The sequence below is a fragment of the Palaemon carinicauda genome, chromosome 1 (genome assembly GCF_036898095.1).
Source record: "Palaemon carinicauda isolate YSFRI2023 chromosome 1, ASM3689809v2, whole genome shotgun sequence".
Lineage (NCBI taxonomy): Eukaryota > Metazoa > Arthropoda > Malacostraca > Decapoda > Palaemonidae > Palaemon > Palaemon carinicauda.
This window is the reverse complement of record NC_090725.1, coordinates 77,856,276-77,871,275: the sequence shown is the minus strand read 5'-3', so window position 1 is coordinate 77,871,275 and position 15,000 is coordinate 77,856,276. Positions and strand designations below refer to the sequence as shown.

Genomic DNA, 15,000 nt, shown 5'->3' with positions numbered 1-15,000 from the left:
TTCTTCGTTATTTCTTCCCTTTGTTCAAGCTATTATTGTACGGTGATACTTGAGGCTTGAGAAGAAAATTAATACAGGACATTTCGCTAAAAAAGCCGTCGAAGGTCGAAGGCCCAGGAAAGCTTGAAAAAAAAGAGGGGTGGTTGTATGCATAGTAAGGCTATATATATATATATATATATATATATATATATATATATATATTATATATATATATATATATATATATATTATATATATATATATATATATATATATATATATATATATATATATATATATATATTACTAGCTAAGCTACAACCCTAGTTGAAAAAACAAGATGCTATAAGCCCAAGGGCTCCAACAAGGAAAAATAGCCCAGTGAGGAAAGAAATAAGGGAATAGATAAAACCATATGAGAAAAACTTAGCAATAAGACATTTCAAAAACAGTAACAACAACAAAACACATATGTCATATATAAACTGTAAAAAGACTTATGTCAGCTTGTTCAAAATAAAAATATTTGCCGCAAGTTTGAACTTTTGAAGTTCTACTGATTTAACTACTCGATTAGGAAGATCATTCCACAACTTGGTCACAGCTGGAATAAAACTTCTAGAATACTGTGTAGTATTGAGCCTCATGATGGAGAAGTCCTGACTAATAGAATTAACTGTATGCCTATCATTACGAACAGGATAGAATTGTCCAGGGAGATCTGAATGTAAAGGATAGTCAGAATTATGAAAAATCTTATGCAACATGCATAATGAACTAATTGAACGACGGTGCCAAAGATTAATATCTAAATCAGAAATAAGAAATTTAATAGACCGTAAATTTCTGTCCAACAAATTAAGATGAGAATCAGCAGTTGAAGACCAGACAGAAGACAGAGAACAATACTCGAAACAAGGTAGAATGAGACTTTCTCAATAAGCCAATTTTTTGTGCAATTGAAGAAGACACAGACCTAATGTGTTTCTCTAAAGTAAATTTGCTGTCAAGAATCACACCTAAAATTTTAAAAGTCATACAAAGTTAAAGAAACATTATCAATGCTGAGATCAGCAAGTTGGGGAGCCACTGTCTTTGACCTACTTACAATCATACTTTGAGTTTTGTTAGGATTCACTCGATACCCCATAATTTTCACCATGCACTAACTTTAGCTAGATCTCTATTAAGGGATTCAGCAACCCAAGATCTACATTCAGGAGATGGAATTGATACAAAAAGAGTAGCATCATGTGCATATGCAACAAGCTTGTTTTCAAGGCCAAACCACATGTCATGTGTATATTGTATGAAAAGTAATAGGCCAAGAACACTACCCTGTGGAACACCAGATATCCCATTCATATACTCACTATGGTGCCCATCAACAACAACTCTTTGAGATATATTATTTAAAAATTCAACAATAATGTTAAGAAACGACCGACCCACTCCCAACTGTTTGAGTTTGAAAACAAGGTCCTCATGATTAACACGGTCAAAAGCAGCACTGAAATCAAGGCCAATCATATGAACTTCCTGACCACAACCCCTTGAGCTACGACAAACACTTATACATAGTGGAGCAACATTACTAATACCGTGGCCACCGAGAGTAGCAACACTAATACTCCAACACGTACTAAAAGCTCCTCTTGCTAACTTGCGCAAAATAACAGATAACCTTGGAGCTAAGAAATCTGCAGTCTTTATAAAAATCAAAGGAAAAGTACCATTTGGGTCTACACCTCCTTAAGCATCAAGGTCCACCAACAGAGCTTTAATTTCACAAGATCGAAAAGCTAAACTAATTAGTTTAGCGTCAGGAAACCAGGCACTAGGACGTTCGAGTTTCTCATTACTCTGTTTACTGTCAAACATATCAGCTAAAAGGGTTGCCTTTTCCTTTGGACAGTGAGTGGCTGAGCCATCTGGTTTAAGCAAAGGAGGAACTGTTGTATCTACATCAAAGAGTGCAGATTTAAGGGTAGTCCACCACTTATTCTCCAGGGTTGTACCAGAAAAGGTTTATTTCATGATTAAATTGTATTCCTTTTCAGTTGAAGCATAAACTCTCAGAGCAAAATCTCTAAGCTAAGTATAGTTATTCCAGGTCAAATCTGATTTATTACCCTTCCAAAGATGTTAGGCCTCCTGCTTCTCCAAATAAGTATGTCTACAATCATCATTGAACCACGGTTTGTGCTTCAATCGGTACCTTAGCACACGAGAAGGGATACGCCTATCAATTATGTTGACTAGATTCTCATTCAAAGGGACAACAGGATTAACACTACTATACAATTGTGACCAATTCAAGGCCAAAAAAATCATGCAAAATCCCATTCCAGTCTGCTTGAGATTTCATATAAATCTTACATGAGTATGATACATCAGGGACAGGCTGCTCCGATTTCACAATTAATGAAATCAAGGCATGATCAGATGTCCCGACTGGAGAACCAACCTTACTTGTTATAACGTCATAAGAGTCAGAGTATACGAGGTCCAAGCATTAACCAGACCTGTGAGTAGCTTCACTTATGATTTGCTCACAGCCTGATTTAGAGGCAAAGTCTAAAGCTCTTAAGCCATGGCGTATTTTTCATACCATGCTACTGTCTGTATTATGATCAGCATGTGGTTTGACCACCAAAACAAGATTATTGCTTAAGCAAGTGGTATAACTCTATCGTATTTGCATCAACCCTATCTCCTGAGTTTTGCCATGTGGTTGAAGTGTCATCTAACAAAGGTTTTGCCGAAATTAGTCCATAGTGAAGATTATTTGGGATGAAGTTTAATAATAGCAAAACTCAAGTAAGATATTGATTAGAGTAGGTCTCGGATACTAGATCTTTCACCAGCTAAACCTTTTCATTGATGTTTCCTTAATATTTTCCACAAGGTTTGCCCTGAAATGTCTCAACTTTCTTGTCTTGTCCTCTTTAATCCAGAATTACCTCCAGCATTAAGTCCTTATCGATGTCTTTTTTCCTGATTATATGGGCCTTCCTACAGGCCTTTATCTAGCTACTTCTACATTTATTACCTCTCTAATTAATTATCATTAGTATTACTAGCCAAGCTACAACTTTAGTTGGAAAAGCAGGAGGCTACAACTCCAAAAGCAATAGTAGCCCAGTGAGGAAAGGAAATAAAGACATAATAAATAACCCATACAGTATATGATAAATGGAAATATAAAATATTCTAAAATTAGTAACAATGTCAAAATAGATGTCATATAAACTTTGAAAAAAGATTTATGTCAATTCCTTCAACAGAAAAGCATTTGCAAAAAGTTTAAACTTCTGAAGTTCCACAGATCCAACTGCCAGTTTAGGAAAATCATCCCATAATCCGGTCACAACTGGAATAAAACTTCTACAATACTGTGTAGTACTGAGCCTTATGATGGAAAGGTGATATTTTATAATTAAGTGTATACCTAGTACTGTACTATATAAGGGATGGTACAGTCTGGAAAGATCTGAAAGCAAAGACTGATCAGAATTATGAAAAAATCTTGATGCAACTGGCAGAAAGAACAAAATGAATGACAGTTCCAGAAATTAATATCCAGATCTGGAATAATTGCACCTTTCATCTAAGCTGCACCTACTTTTTCTTACTGACCTTTCAGACCACGTTTAATAGTCAATTGCGACCTCAAAATAACTGAAATGTTCTACATCTAAGCTCTGCTTTTAACCACAAAAGGGTTTTCCACTTTTATTTCTTCCCAATTCGCTCTTATACACTTTGAGTACTGAAAACATCATAATCCATGCATATTTCAAAATCTTGAACATCTCTCGTAGCACCATGTTACAGTTGATATACCGTGCTGAGCTGAAACTCATTTCCTAGCATTAAATGAATTACATATTTGGAAATTTCTTACGAATACGGTACTTCAGGATAAGATCAATAAAAGAAAAAAGTACTGTAGATTATATTTCACACTGAACTTTTTTTCACTTTCACAACAATCAGTATATATGACTAGATCTGTAATATGGGACTAGATATAACAGGTAACATTGTCTCTCTGTAAAAATAAATTTGCTGTGTATTCATGTGTTTCATTGAAGTTTCAATTGAAACAGTGTGTCTTACTTGATATCTTTAAACACACAAAATAAATCTAGATATTATAGTGTAATTTTTGAAGTGGAAACAATTAGGAAAAGCTTCATAAAATTTGGATGCATAATGTTCACACTTGAAGAGCTATAACTTAATAATAGACATTCAAAGAAATCAAAATAAAAGTAAATTTTTTGGTATATTATATAAGTACTTTCAAATATGTAAAAAAAAATAACAGCAAAATTGTCAATTTGATCATTCTTACATTGTACTTTCCCTTGTCATTTGTACTGTATTTTTTAAACTAATCCCAGAAATTTTCTACAAAAACGATACAAGTTATCCTATGAGTAAAAATTCTCTTACTTTAACCAACTTGCCTATTATCAAAATAATTGTTAAAAATATAGCACTGTCCTTAATCTTGCTAATGAATATTTGATATATATAATCATGATAATTAAAATTGGGTCCCTGTATAATACAATACTTTAGTAAGAGCTCTAGTCAAAAGAAAAAAAAATGAGTGGCATATTTGTTAACATCTTATAATTTCAAGTATATTGTACTGTTACCTTGTTGTAAGCTTAGAAAGTTAATATTGGATTTAAAACAAATGGTTTAGCTTTAGATTATGAGATAAGACAAGACAAATTATAACTTTACCAAGATACATATACAGGCACATGGAAATATACTGAAAGCTTGGAGAAAGAATATTCCCAAAAAATTGATATTCTGAAGGGGTATTATCAAGTACCGGTTGTAAAAGTGGACATAGAAAAGACAGTGATCACCACCCACTTCATCCTACAATGGGAATTGATGTAAGGTACTCTGAGTGGGTAGTCAGCATTTTTTGTACATGGGCATTGGAAGGTGTTTAAAAAGTTAGACAGCCTCGCAGCTTGTATTCTAGATGTTTTAAACATGGTTAGGCTCACTTATGTAAGACTGTTACAGGTGTTACAATGTGCTGTCCTGGTATAATGTGTTTTCATTCAAATCCTTTCTGTATCAGATGAATGAAATGAAGCCCAATTGCATCCAAGTAGTATGTTCTAACTTGACTAACCCTAGATGGGGTGACGAGTGTTGTCGGGTACATAGTGAATGTTCTGCTGTTTGGTGTAGGGCTTGAGACCCTTAGAGATGGTCAATTAGTTTGGAGTGGATTATTGTTGCTTGGAATATGGATCCTGAGGCAGAAAATTATAGAATCAAGGCCTTCTTCCTCCTTTCTTTGTGGGTAAAGGGATTTTCCAAGATCAGGGTTTTTTTCTGAGTATTTACCCAGCAAGGACCTTAAAGATCTAGTTGATATCAATATCTCAAATTCAGCAGTTAGAGGTTTTGGAAATGGGGCCTTAGTGGACCAGGCACCTTCCCATATTTTTACTTTTGTTGCGAGAATGACCTAGACCCGGCAGAGGAGGAGGCTTTACTGATGGGTCCTACAGAGGAGCCCAGGACTTGTCCAGAGAAATATCCCTCGGAGGATAGTTTGACAACCAGGACTCTGCCTAGGGTGAATTTTCTTACATTTATTTGTAGGTAGTAGGTAGGCCAAGGCACCACCCGCCCGGTGAGATACTAAAGCTAGAGAGTTATTGTGTCCTTTGACTGGCCAGATAGTATTACATTGGATCCCTCTCTGGTTACAGCTCATTTTTTCTTTGCTTACGCATACACTGAATAATACGGCCTATTCTTTACACATTCTCCTCTTTCCTCATATACCTGACAACACTAAGATAACCAAAAAGTTCTTATTCACTCAAGGAGTTAACTACTGCACTGTAATTGTTCAGTGGTTACTTACCTCTTAGTAAGGGTAGAATAGACTCTTCAACTATGGTAAGCAGCTCTTCTAGGAGAAGAACAATCCAAAATCAAACCATTATCCACTAGTATTGGGTAGTGCCATGGCATCTGTACCAGGATCTTGCACTGTCTTGGGTTACAGTTCTCATGCCCAAAATTCCATGTGTTTCCTTATTTTCTTTCCTCACTGGACTATTTTCCTTATTGGAGTCCTTGGGCTTATAGCATCCTGCTTTTCCAACTAGGACTGTAGCTTAGCTGGTATTATTAATAATAATAATAATAAGCTAGGCCAGGCCATAACTAGTTTCAATAGATTATAGTACGAGGACATTACAAAGTGCTCAACTGCTTCCTGTATACACATATTGGCTGTCAGGCTGTTGAAGTTTTGACTTAAAGGCTTGCCGATAGATACTGCTGCAACTTTAGATAGTGCTAATAGAATAGGGATTGATCTGTAATGGTTGTAATCAACAATCTTATAATTGGTCTTGATATTTAAGCTAATTCAAAAACACTTTTTCAAAAGGAAAAACATGGAAGTATACTGAGTTTAACCCTTTTACCCCCAAAGGACGTACTGGTACGTTTCACAAAACTCATCCCTTTACCCCCATGGACGTACCGGTACGTCCTTGCAAAAAACTGCTTTTTTTTGCATATGTTTGATAATTTTTTGAGAAACTTCAGGCATTTTCCAAGAGAATGAGACCAACCTGACCTCTCTATGATGATAATTAAGGCTGTTAGAGCCATTTAAAAAATATATACTGCAAAATGTGCTTGAAAAAAAAATAACCCCTGGGGGTTAAGGGTTGGAAATTTCCAAATAGCCTGGGGGTAAAAGGGTTAAGATAAAGTACAGATGATAAACTGAAAATTTAAATATCTAGACTTTTGCTAAATCTAGGTATGATATCCCATTCATGAAATACAAACTTTATGACTGTATGACTATATGACAGGTATCATGCAGAGGAACATCCTCAACAGACTGTTTAGTCTCAGAGGTCCTATGAAGAAGCTTTGCTTTGTCATCAAGATTATTCAAGTTTCACATCACTGCTAATAGGGGAACAATAGCAGATGTACATTATTGACAGAAGGGAATTTTTACCTGTTCCACCAAACACAATGCTAAGTTACATATTTTTATTTTGGTTTTAAAATCATTATAATGATTTACCTCAGTAAATCTGTAAATTCTCATCAGCTTTAGGCTAAACTATAGTAAAGCTCTCATCAAGTCCATGGTTCAATTAGGAGGGATTTATGATGTCATATGTTGGAAAAGTTTTGTGTACTATATATCAAATTTGTGCCTTCTGTAAAAGTTATCAAATGAAGATTTATTGCTGGTGATTTGTTCTCTTGAAATAGAAGCTGGAAGATGTGATAAATCTGATTCCATTTCTTGATGAGATGAGGGAAACCATTAATTTCTGACCTCTTCCAACTAACACTCTCTATTGCATCCTAGTTCGCAGAAAATTTTAGCCATACAAATGTTTCGATAAAATACGATAGTTGTCCTGGAAATATATTGATTTATCAAGATGTTTATGGCTATGGCATAATGGTAAGAGATATTAATAACTCATTAACATTATCCTTAGCTATGAAACGAATGCAGATTTCTTGGCTAATAAGGTAGCCGGCTAGCCACTCCTCTGCTACCTGTTTGGTCCACGACTCCTTATTGCTATTATTCAAGAAAGCAAATAGAGGCGAGACATTTCAGCAGCTGGCACAGATGGCATTGGATAGGGGTCTCTGGAGAGAATGGCGATATCATATGCGGGACCCAACCCGGAGAATTCCGGACGGGATTGAATGAGTGATGAAAGGAACACCCAGTATATGCTTATCCAGAGCTAGCACATTACCACAAGTTTATATGGTTTCGTTTATTTGCTAGAGACCACTAAAACACTTACATAACTCTTGGTAGACCTACCATGTCAGTCAGTAAAACATTAGACAGGCCAGTCTCTAACCTTAGCACTGAAACTGTCGGAGATAACAAGATTCTCTTGGATTAAGGGACTGAGTAAAGCCCATTTTTCTGCATCAATCAAAATATTTTCTCCATAAGACTTGATGGGAGATGTACAAGAGGAAGGCCAAGGTTTGGGTGGATGGATGGAGTGAAGGAAGCTCTGGGTGATAGGAGGATAGATGTGAGAGAGGCAAGAGAGCGTCCTAGAAATTGGAATGAATGGCGAGCGATTGTGACGCAGTTCCGGTAGGCCCTGCTGCTTCCTCCGATGCCTTAGATGACCGTGGAGGTAGCAGCAGTAGGGGATTCAGCATTATGAAGCTTCATCTGCGGTGGATAACGGGGGAGGGTGGGCTGTGGCACCCTAGCAGTACCAGCTGAACTCGGTTGAGTCCCTTGTTAGGCTGGGAGGAACGTAGAGAGTAGAGGTCCCCTTTTTTGTTTTTGTTTCATTTGTTGATGTCGGCTACCCCCCACAATTGGGGGAAGTGCCTTGGTATATGTATGCATGTATGTATGATGAAAGGAATACCCGGTATATGCTTATCCAGAGCTAGCACATTACCACAAGTTTATATGGTTTCGTTTATTTGCTAGAGACCACTAAAACACTTACATAACTCTTGGTAGACCTGCCATGTCAGTCAGTAAAACATTAGACAGGCCAGTCTCTAACCTTAGCACTGAAACTGTCGGAGATAACAAGATTCTCTTGGATTAAGGGACTGAGTAAAGCCCATTTTTCTGCATCAATCAAAATATTTTCTCCATAAGACTTGATGGGAGATGTACAAGAGGAAGGCCAAGGTTTGGGTGGATGGATGGAGTGAAGGAAGCTCTGGGTGATAGGAGGATAGATGTGAGAGAGGCAAGAGAGCGTCCTAGAAATTGGAATGAATGGCGAGCGATTGTGACGCAGTTCCGGTAGGCCCTGCTGCTTCCTCCGATGCCTTAGATGACCGCGGAGGTAGCAGCAGTAGGGGATTCAGCATTATGAAGCTTCATCTGCGGTGGATAACGGGGGAGGGTGGGCTGTGGCACCCTAGCAGTACCAGCTGAACTCGGTTGAGTCCCTTGTTAGGCTGGGAGGAACGTAGAGAGTAGAGGTCCCCTTTTTTGTTTTTGTTTCATTTGTTGATGTCGGCTACCCCCCACAATTGGGGGAAGTGCCTTGGTATATGTATGTATGTAAGACTTAAATTCACTCATAGTCTCAATTTTTCAAGCAATGTATGAAAAATCTTATTCTACAGTAAACAGTTATGACCAGATTATGTCAGGCTGCAGTGGTAAATAAAAGTATGTTTTTAAACCCTGGAATGAAAAATTCCTATAGTAAAATACAGTAAATACTTTTTTCCACATCACCTCCTGATAAAAAATTACTGAAATGGAAGCAATATGTGTCCATTAAAGAAAATCTTCACAACACGTTGCGTGGCCATTTTTTGCATGATGAATATAATGGTAAATAGGACAAAACTAATCTTATGTTGTATGGATAAAGTAAAAAAATGGGGATAACATTCTAAATATTCCAGCATGCAAACTGAGAAGTATTTATAAACAATTTAGTTGGTGGGTTAATTCGTCCCCTTCATTTGGGGGTCTTCCTTAGCATAGCCTTCATTTTGTTTTTCATGTAGGAAATCAACACTGACACTTTCTGCACCTATCAGGTGTTACATGTAAAATAATAGGTTCATAAGTTGAATGAACATATTTTTCATGTTAATAAAAAATGCTTTAACTGGCCTGAGTAATCTAGCTGTTTGGAAGACTAAACTATATTATTGCATACTGTATTCTTAATATATACATACCTACTTTTAGGTTAAACATCACCATGTAGCATGGCTAAGCACTCTTTCACTTTGCTGACATCTTGTACCTTCAATGACAGTATCAGGATTAGCAACAGGCAAGTAATCAGATGTAGTCCCAACAGATGATAATACCACCATTGTTGCTGATTCCGAGTCTTGGCGACATTCTGACGGCTCACAGGTTTCACAATCTGAATTTGCATGTGAGATAGCACCATCTACACTGATGTTATCAGGCTGTAAAACTGAAGAAGAGTGAAGTGCAGTGGCTGTTATATCACTAATAACCTCAGGTGGCTGAAGTACAGCAGCATTATCAAGAATAGGAACAGGTTCCACTTCTTGAGCTGACGGCACTTGAGGAGATGAAAGAAGTTCTGAGGGTCCAAGTACTTCTCCCTCAGGTCTTAAGGTATGTGATTCCTTTGACAAGGGGCTTGAATCTGGCTGCATGTTGTACTCTGTATTCTCTAATAACGCAGGTTCTAAAACTGGTTCAGCCGACACATTTTTTACTGTACTCAACTTTTCATGAGGAAGGATAACCTGAAAGAATTGAATATAAAGATTATGCAGAATTATAACTGACGGTAATATTATCAATTCTTCCTCGGAATAAGGAATAAATCCAGTACTGCACGAAATTTCTAAAAAAAATTAATTCCTTCAGATTTCAAAAGCTACAAGTTTAACTAACAATTATAAAAAGTATAACCTCAGTAGCTGATGCTCCGGAGTTGTCCAAAAGTTGTTGAGATTCGGTGAAAAGGAGCGACTCGGGAAGGACCATTAAACTCAGGGAGTTCATACCAGCTGCCACTGATTGCACTTGTAAACTAGCACCATCTTGATATTTAGCAGTCAAATCCTTACTTGCATTCTTCATTCGTTTCAGGAGATGTCTTTTCACGTGTCTTTTTAAATCACAGAGTTCAAGAAAAGCCTTTCCACACTGTGAGCACTGAAAATAGAGATAGTTACACTGCATTTCACCAGCATAGCAAGTTACAGAATTTTAAAGATTACTGGCCTAGTCACAGATATGTAGTCCTTTAACCCTTTTACCCCCAGGCTATTTGGAAATTTCCAACCCTTAACCCCCAAGGGGTTATTTTTTTCCCAGCACATTTTGCAGTATATTTTTTTTAAATTGCTCTAACAGCCTTAATTTTTGTCATAGAGAGGTCAGGTTGGTCTCATTCTCTTGGAAAATGCCTGAATTTTCTCAAAATATTATAAAAAAAAAAAAAATTGTAAATAGCATTTTTTTGCAGGGACGTACCAGTACGTCCATGGGGGTAAAGGGATGTGTTTTGTGAAACGTATCAGTACGTCCTTTGGGGGTAAAAGGGTTAATATATTCAGTAATCATGACAATAGGTTAATCTGATACAATAACGCAAATCAACAAATAGGATGATAATTGAAAATGCATAAGATTACCAAATAAAGTTACATTCTGATGCTGTTCAATCTTTGTGGTGCTCTACAGCATTATTTACTTAAAAAGGGTATTTTTACCATTAAGAATGCGTTATTAAAAACAACTTTTATAAATACCTAAAAAGTAATGTATTGCATAAGTTTTAAGACTAACATATGAGCTTATTAATAGTAATACAATACAGAACTTACTGCAAGATTAATTTCACTGAACAACATGATCTACTGTATTTAATTTCAAAGTTATTTTCTATTTCCAAAGCAATAATTTGTATGAAGTGAAATAGGAATAGATCTCAATATATCTGTTATTTTAACAATAAACAGCATGCATTATAATTGATTTTATACCCTAAATAAGGCTTAAAAGGTGCGTGCTATAAAAAGGAGTGACGTCACTGGCGTGGGATTGCTAGTAGTAGTAGGATGTTGAACGGCACCTCGCTGTTCGGGGATATTGACAGGAGATATCTAAATGGTGCGAGGCCTCTGGTTGTGATTAATTCACGCCCCAGTAGTATACCGACACCTTATTAAGGTGAGCGAGCTGGGTTCAACCTAGCATTCCTATACAAATTTTTCTCTGGTAAATTTATAGCAGTTTTTACCTTAGAAATGATGTAAAAGGAGCTATTTCACTGGGCGGCACGGGTCTCTCGCCCAGAAATAGATTTTTCCTACGTCAAAATCCCTTTTATACCCTGAAATCACTAAAGAAAATCCATTAGTTTTAAATACAGTAGTACCTCAGGCTATGAGCAACTTTGAATAAGGGCAAATTGGGATACAAGCATGCAAATTTGAATTGGGCTACGAATATTGCATTGGTTTACACCATATGAGCACAGAATCAGTCACCTGGTGCCCATACCCACCCCCTCCCCAAGTGTTCACATGATTTTTTACCCCATTTTCCTGTCATTTTAATCCTTTTACCCCTATGGACGTATCGGTACGTCCTTGCAAATAAAGCTATAAATTTTTTTTTTCATATTTTTGATAATGTTTTGAGAAAATTCAGGCATTTTCCAAGAGAATGAGACCAACCTGACCTCTCTATGACAAAAATTAAGGCTGTTAGAGCAATTTAAAAAAAATATACTGCAAAATGTGCTGGGAAAAAAATAACCCCCTGGGGGTTAAGGGTTGGAAATTTCCAAATAGCCTGGGGGTAAAAGGGTTAAAGAAAAGACAAAAGTAACTGTCTCTAGATAGGTTTCCTATCAAAACTGAACATAAGAGTGTAAAAAAGACAACCAGGTGTTCATAAAGCATAAATTAAAATATTTAGTTAGTAATATGACATATAAAGGAGAGAAATCCTGATATATTACCAGAACTGCTTACTAAGGTTGATTTTTCTTCCAAGCAGTAAACCCCTCCTCCTCCTCTTTCATCTCCCTCAAGCCAGTTACAACTATTCTCAAAGGTAAAGTGCAAATTGACATAATGTCAATTGTTTCTATTTTTCATTGAGAATGATCAATTTCTATTCATTTCTGATGTTAGGGGCTATAAATTGTTCAGTAATTACCTTCACAAAAACTTTAGAAATTAGTGTATATGTGCACTTACAGACTTGTGGTATGCATTGACTGCGTTCCCTCCATTTATAATGAAAAAGAAAAAAAATGTTTTAACCCTTTTACCCCCAGGCTATTTGGAAATTTCCAACCCTTAACCCCCAGGGGGGTATTTTTTTCCCAGCACATTTTGCAGTATATATTTTTTAAATTGCTCTAACAGCCTTAATTTTTGTCATAGAGAGGTCAGGTTGGTCTCATTCTCTTGGAAAATGCCTGAATTTTCTCAAAACATTATCAAAAATATGAAAAAAAATTTTTTTATAGCATTTTTTTGCAAAGACGTACCGGTACGTCCATGGGGGTAAAGGGATGGCTTTTGTGAAACGTACCAGTACGTCCTTTGGGGGTAAAAGGGTTAAAATACAAGCATATTAGGTTATGAGTTTACTTCCAGAACAATTTAAACCTGTAGACTAAGGTACTACTGTATTGGATCTGATTACTATATTTATGAAACAATACAAATTTCAAAAATAATTTGTATTTTTACTCTGTTGCTGTTTGGCTATGACCAGAATTAAGGAAATCATGGGATTCTGGTGACAGTGTATGGATTCCAGCTTCCCACCCGTGCAGGGCAGGAGTGGCTGAGTCAGCGAGACTTGCATCACTTACTCATGGTCAAGACTTGAGGTTGCGGATGAGGCGGGACATATAGATTAAATGACTCAGATTTGCATAGCTCAGAAAAATACAACTTATTTTTAAAATTTGTAGTTTGTTTCGACTCAGAATACGAATAAGAGTTCCTTAGGAGGGTGAAAGTCTCAGTCTCAGGGATAATAAAAAAGATAATCTAGACCGGCTCGTAAGAGAGGCAAGATTGAGATTTCAGCCTCATGAACAAAAGGTGCGTGACTGAGTCACAGCCCTAACAAGTTTGTGGATTTGTATGAAGAAATTTTTTAAAGAAAATTCAATATGTTCAAAATTGAAAAATAACGTCACAGAGATATCCTTAATTGCATGATTGATTTTCTATGTTGATAATCCTAAGGAAGGGATGTTTGGAAGAGAAGAAGAAAAATTCATTCTTTCAACTTTCATGAACAATTATGCTGAGAATAACTGATGATTGTAACAAAGGATTAACCATCATGCAAAGGTATAAGTCTACGACTATTTGTTGTTCAGCCACAGCTGGGCTCAAAGAGAGTGCATCATTTGATCTGTGGGTGAAGTCTTTTAACCCTTTTACCCCCAGGCTATTTGGAAATTTCCAACCCTTAACCCCCAGGGGGTTATTTTTTCCCCAGCACATTTTGCAGTATATTTTTTTTAAATTGCTCTAACAGCCTTAATTTTTGTCATAGAGAGGTCAGGTTAGTCTCATTCTCTTGGAAAATGCCTAAATTTTCTAAAAATAATTATAATTTTTTTGCAAGGACGTACCGGTACGTCCATGGGGGTAAAGGGATGGCTTTTGTGAAACGTACCAGTACGTCCTTTGGGGGTAAAAGGGTTAAGATATGTGCACTAAAATTGGTTTGTCTCTTCCAAACACCTGCTCTAAGGACTTGAGTCACTGAGTGGTTCTTGCAGAATGCTGAGGTTGCGGCAACATAATATATGTCTAGAACTTTGGGAGGAGCCACAATTGGTGCTTCTCTCAGAGATTTATAAGCTTTAAAGGGACTGTTCACTATGGTGGATAATGTAACAACTTGAAAAAATGAAAAATCAAGTTATTGTTTGTACGTATGCAGAAACATGTCGTACATGGTCTCCAGAAATTTCAGCTAATTATTTCTACAAATAATAAAGATAAAGCGGCCTTTAAATGATGACGTCATCCTAACTGCGTCGTCTGCATGACTGAGTTTGACAGAACCGTCTTTCTGTGTTCATTTTTGCATATATACAATGATTTTTTCACTTATGTTTCGAAATCTCGTATGTCTGGCAGAGTTGGAAGGCATTAGGAGAGGGTATGCGAACGCAAACTACAATCTACGAAAAGACCAGTCAGAGTTTCCAAAGACATGTGGAAATTATGATGCATGTGTGTTTGTTTTCTTGCAGTGAAGAAAACGTTACCTAAATTTTTTTTTTTTTTAAATCATGATTTTTGCTAATAATCTAAAAGTTTTTGATCAAATGACTTGAAATTTTTATAGGATGAAGGTATTATATATGTCTATAATATATATAGAAATTGTGTATTTTGAATGATTAGAAAAAAATGCAAGACATAGCAGACAGTCCCCTTAAGCATAACTTCATATAAACAGAAGGATAAGGT

General features: G+C 36.5%; 1 protein-coding gene across 2 annotated transcripts in view; it reads right to left on the bottom strand.

Annotated features, from left to right (window-relative positions):
- LOC137649167 (uncharacterized) overlaps nucleotides 1–15,000 on the bottom strand; it is a 124,788-nt gene that overhangs the window by 9,004 nt on the left and 100,784 nt on the right. The window contains exons 6-7 of one of the 2 annotated variants that reach the window (XM_068382168.1): nucleotides 10,445–10,690; nucleotides 9,727–10,275 (exon numbers count right to left, since the gene is read on the bottom strand). In XM_068382168.1, the coding sequence (XP_068238269.1) occupies nucleotides 9,745–10,275; nucleotides 10,445–10,690 (777 nt within the window). In that variant the 3' untranslated portion in view covers nucleotides 9,727–9,744. Of the gene's footprint in view, nucleotides 1–8,568; nucleotides 10,276–10,444; nucleotides 10,691–15,000 lie in introns of those variants that run through there. The other variant, XM_068382160.1, reaches the window with a different exon arrangement.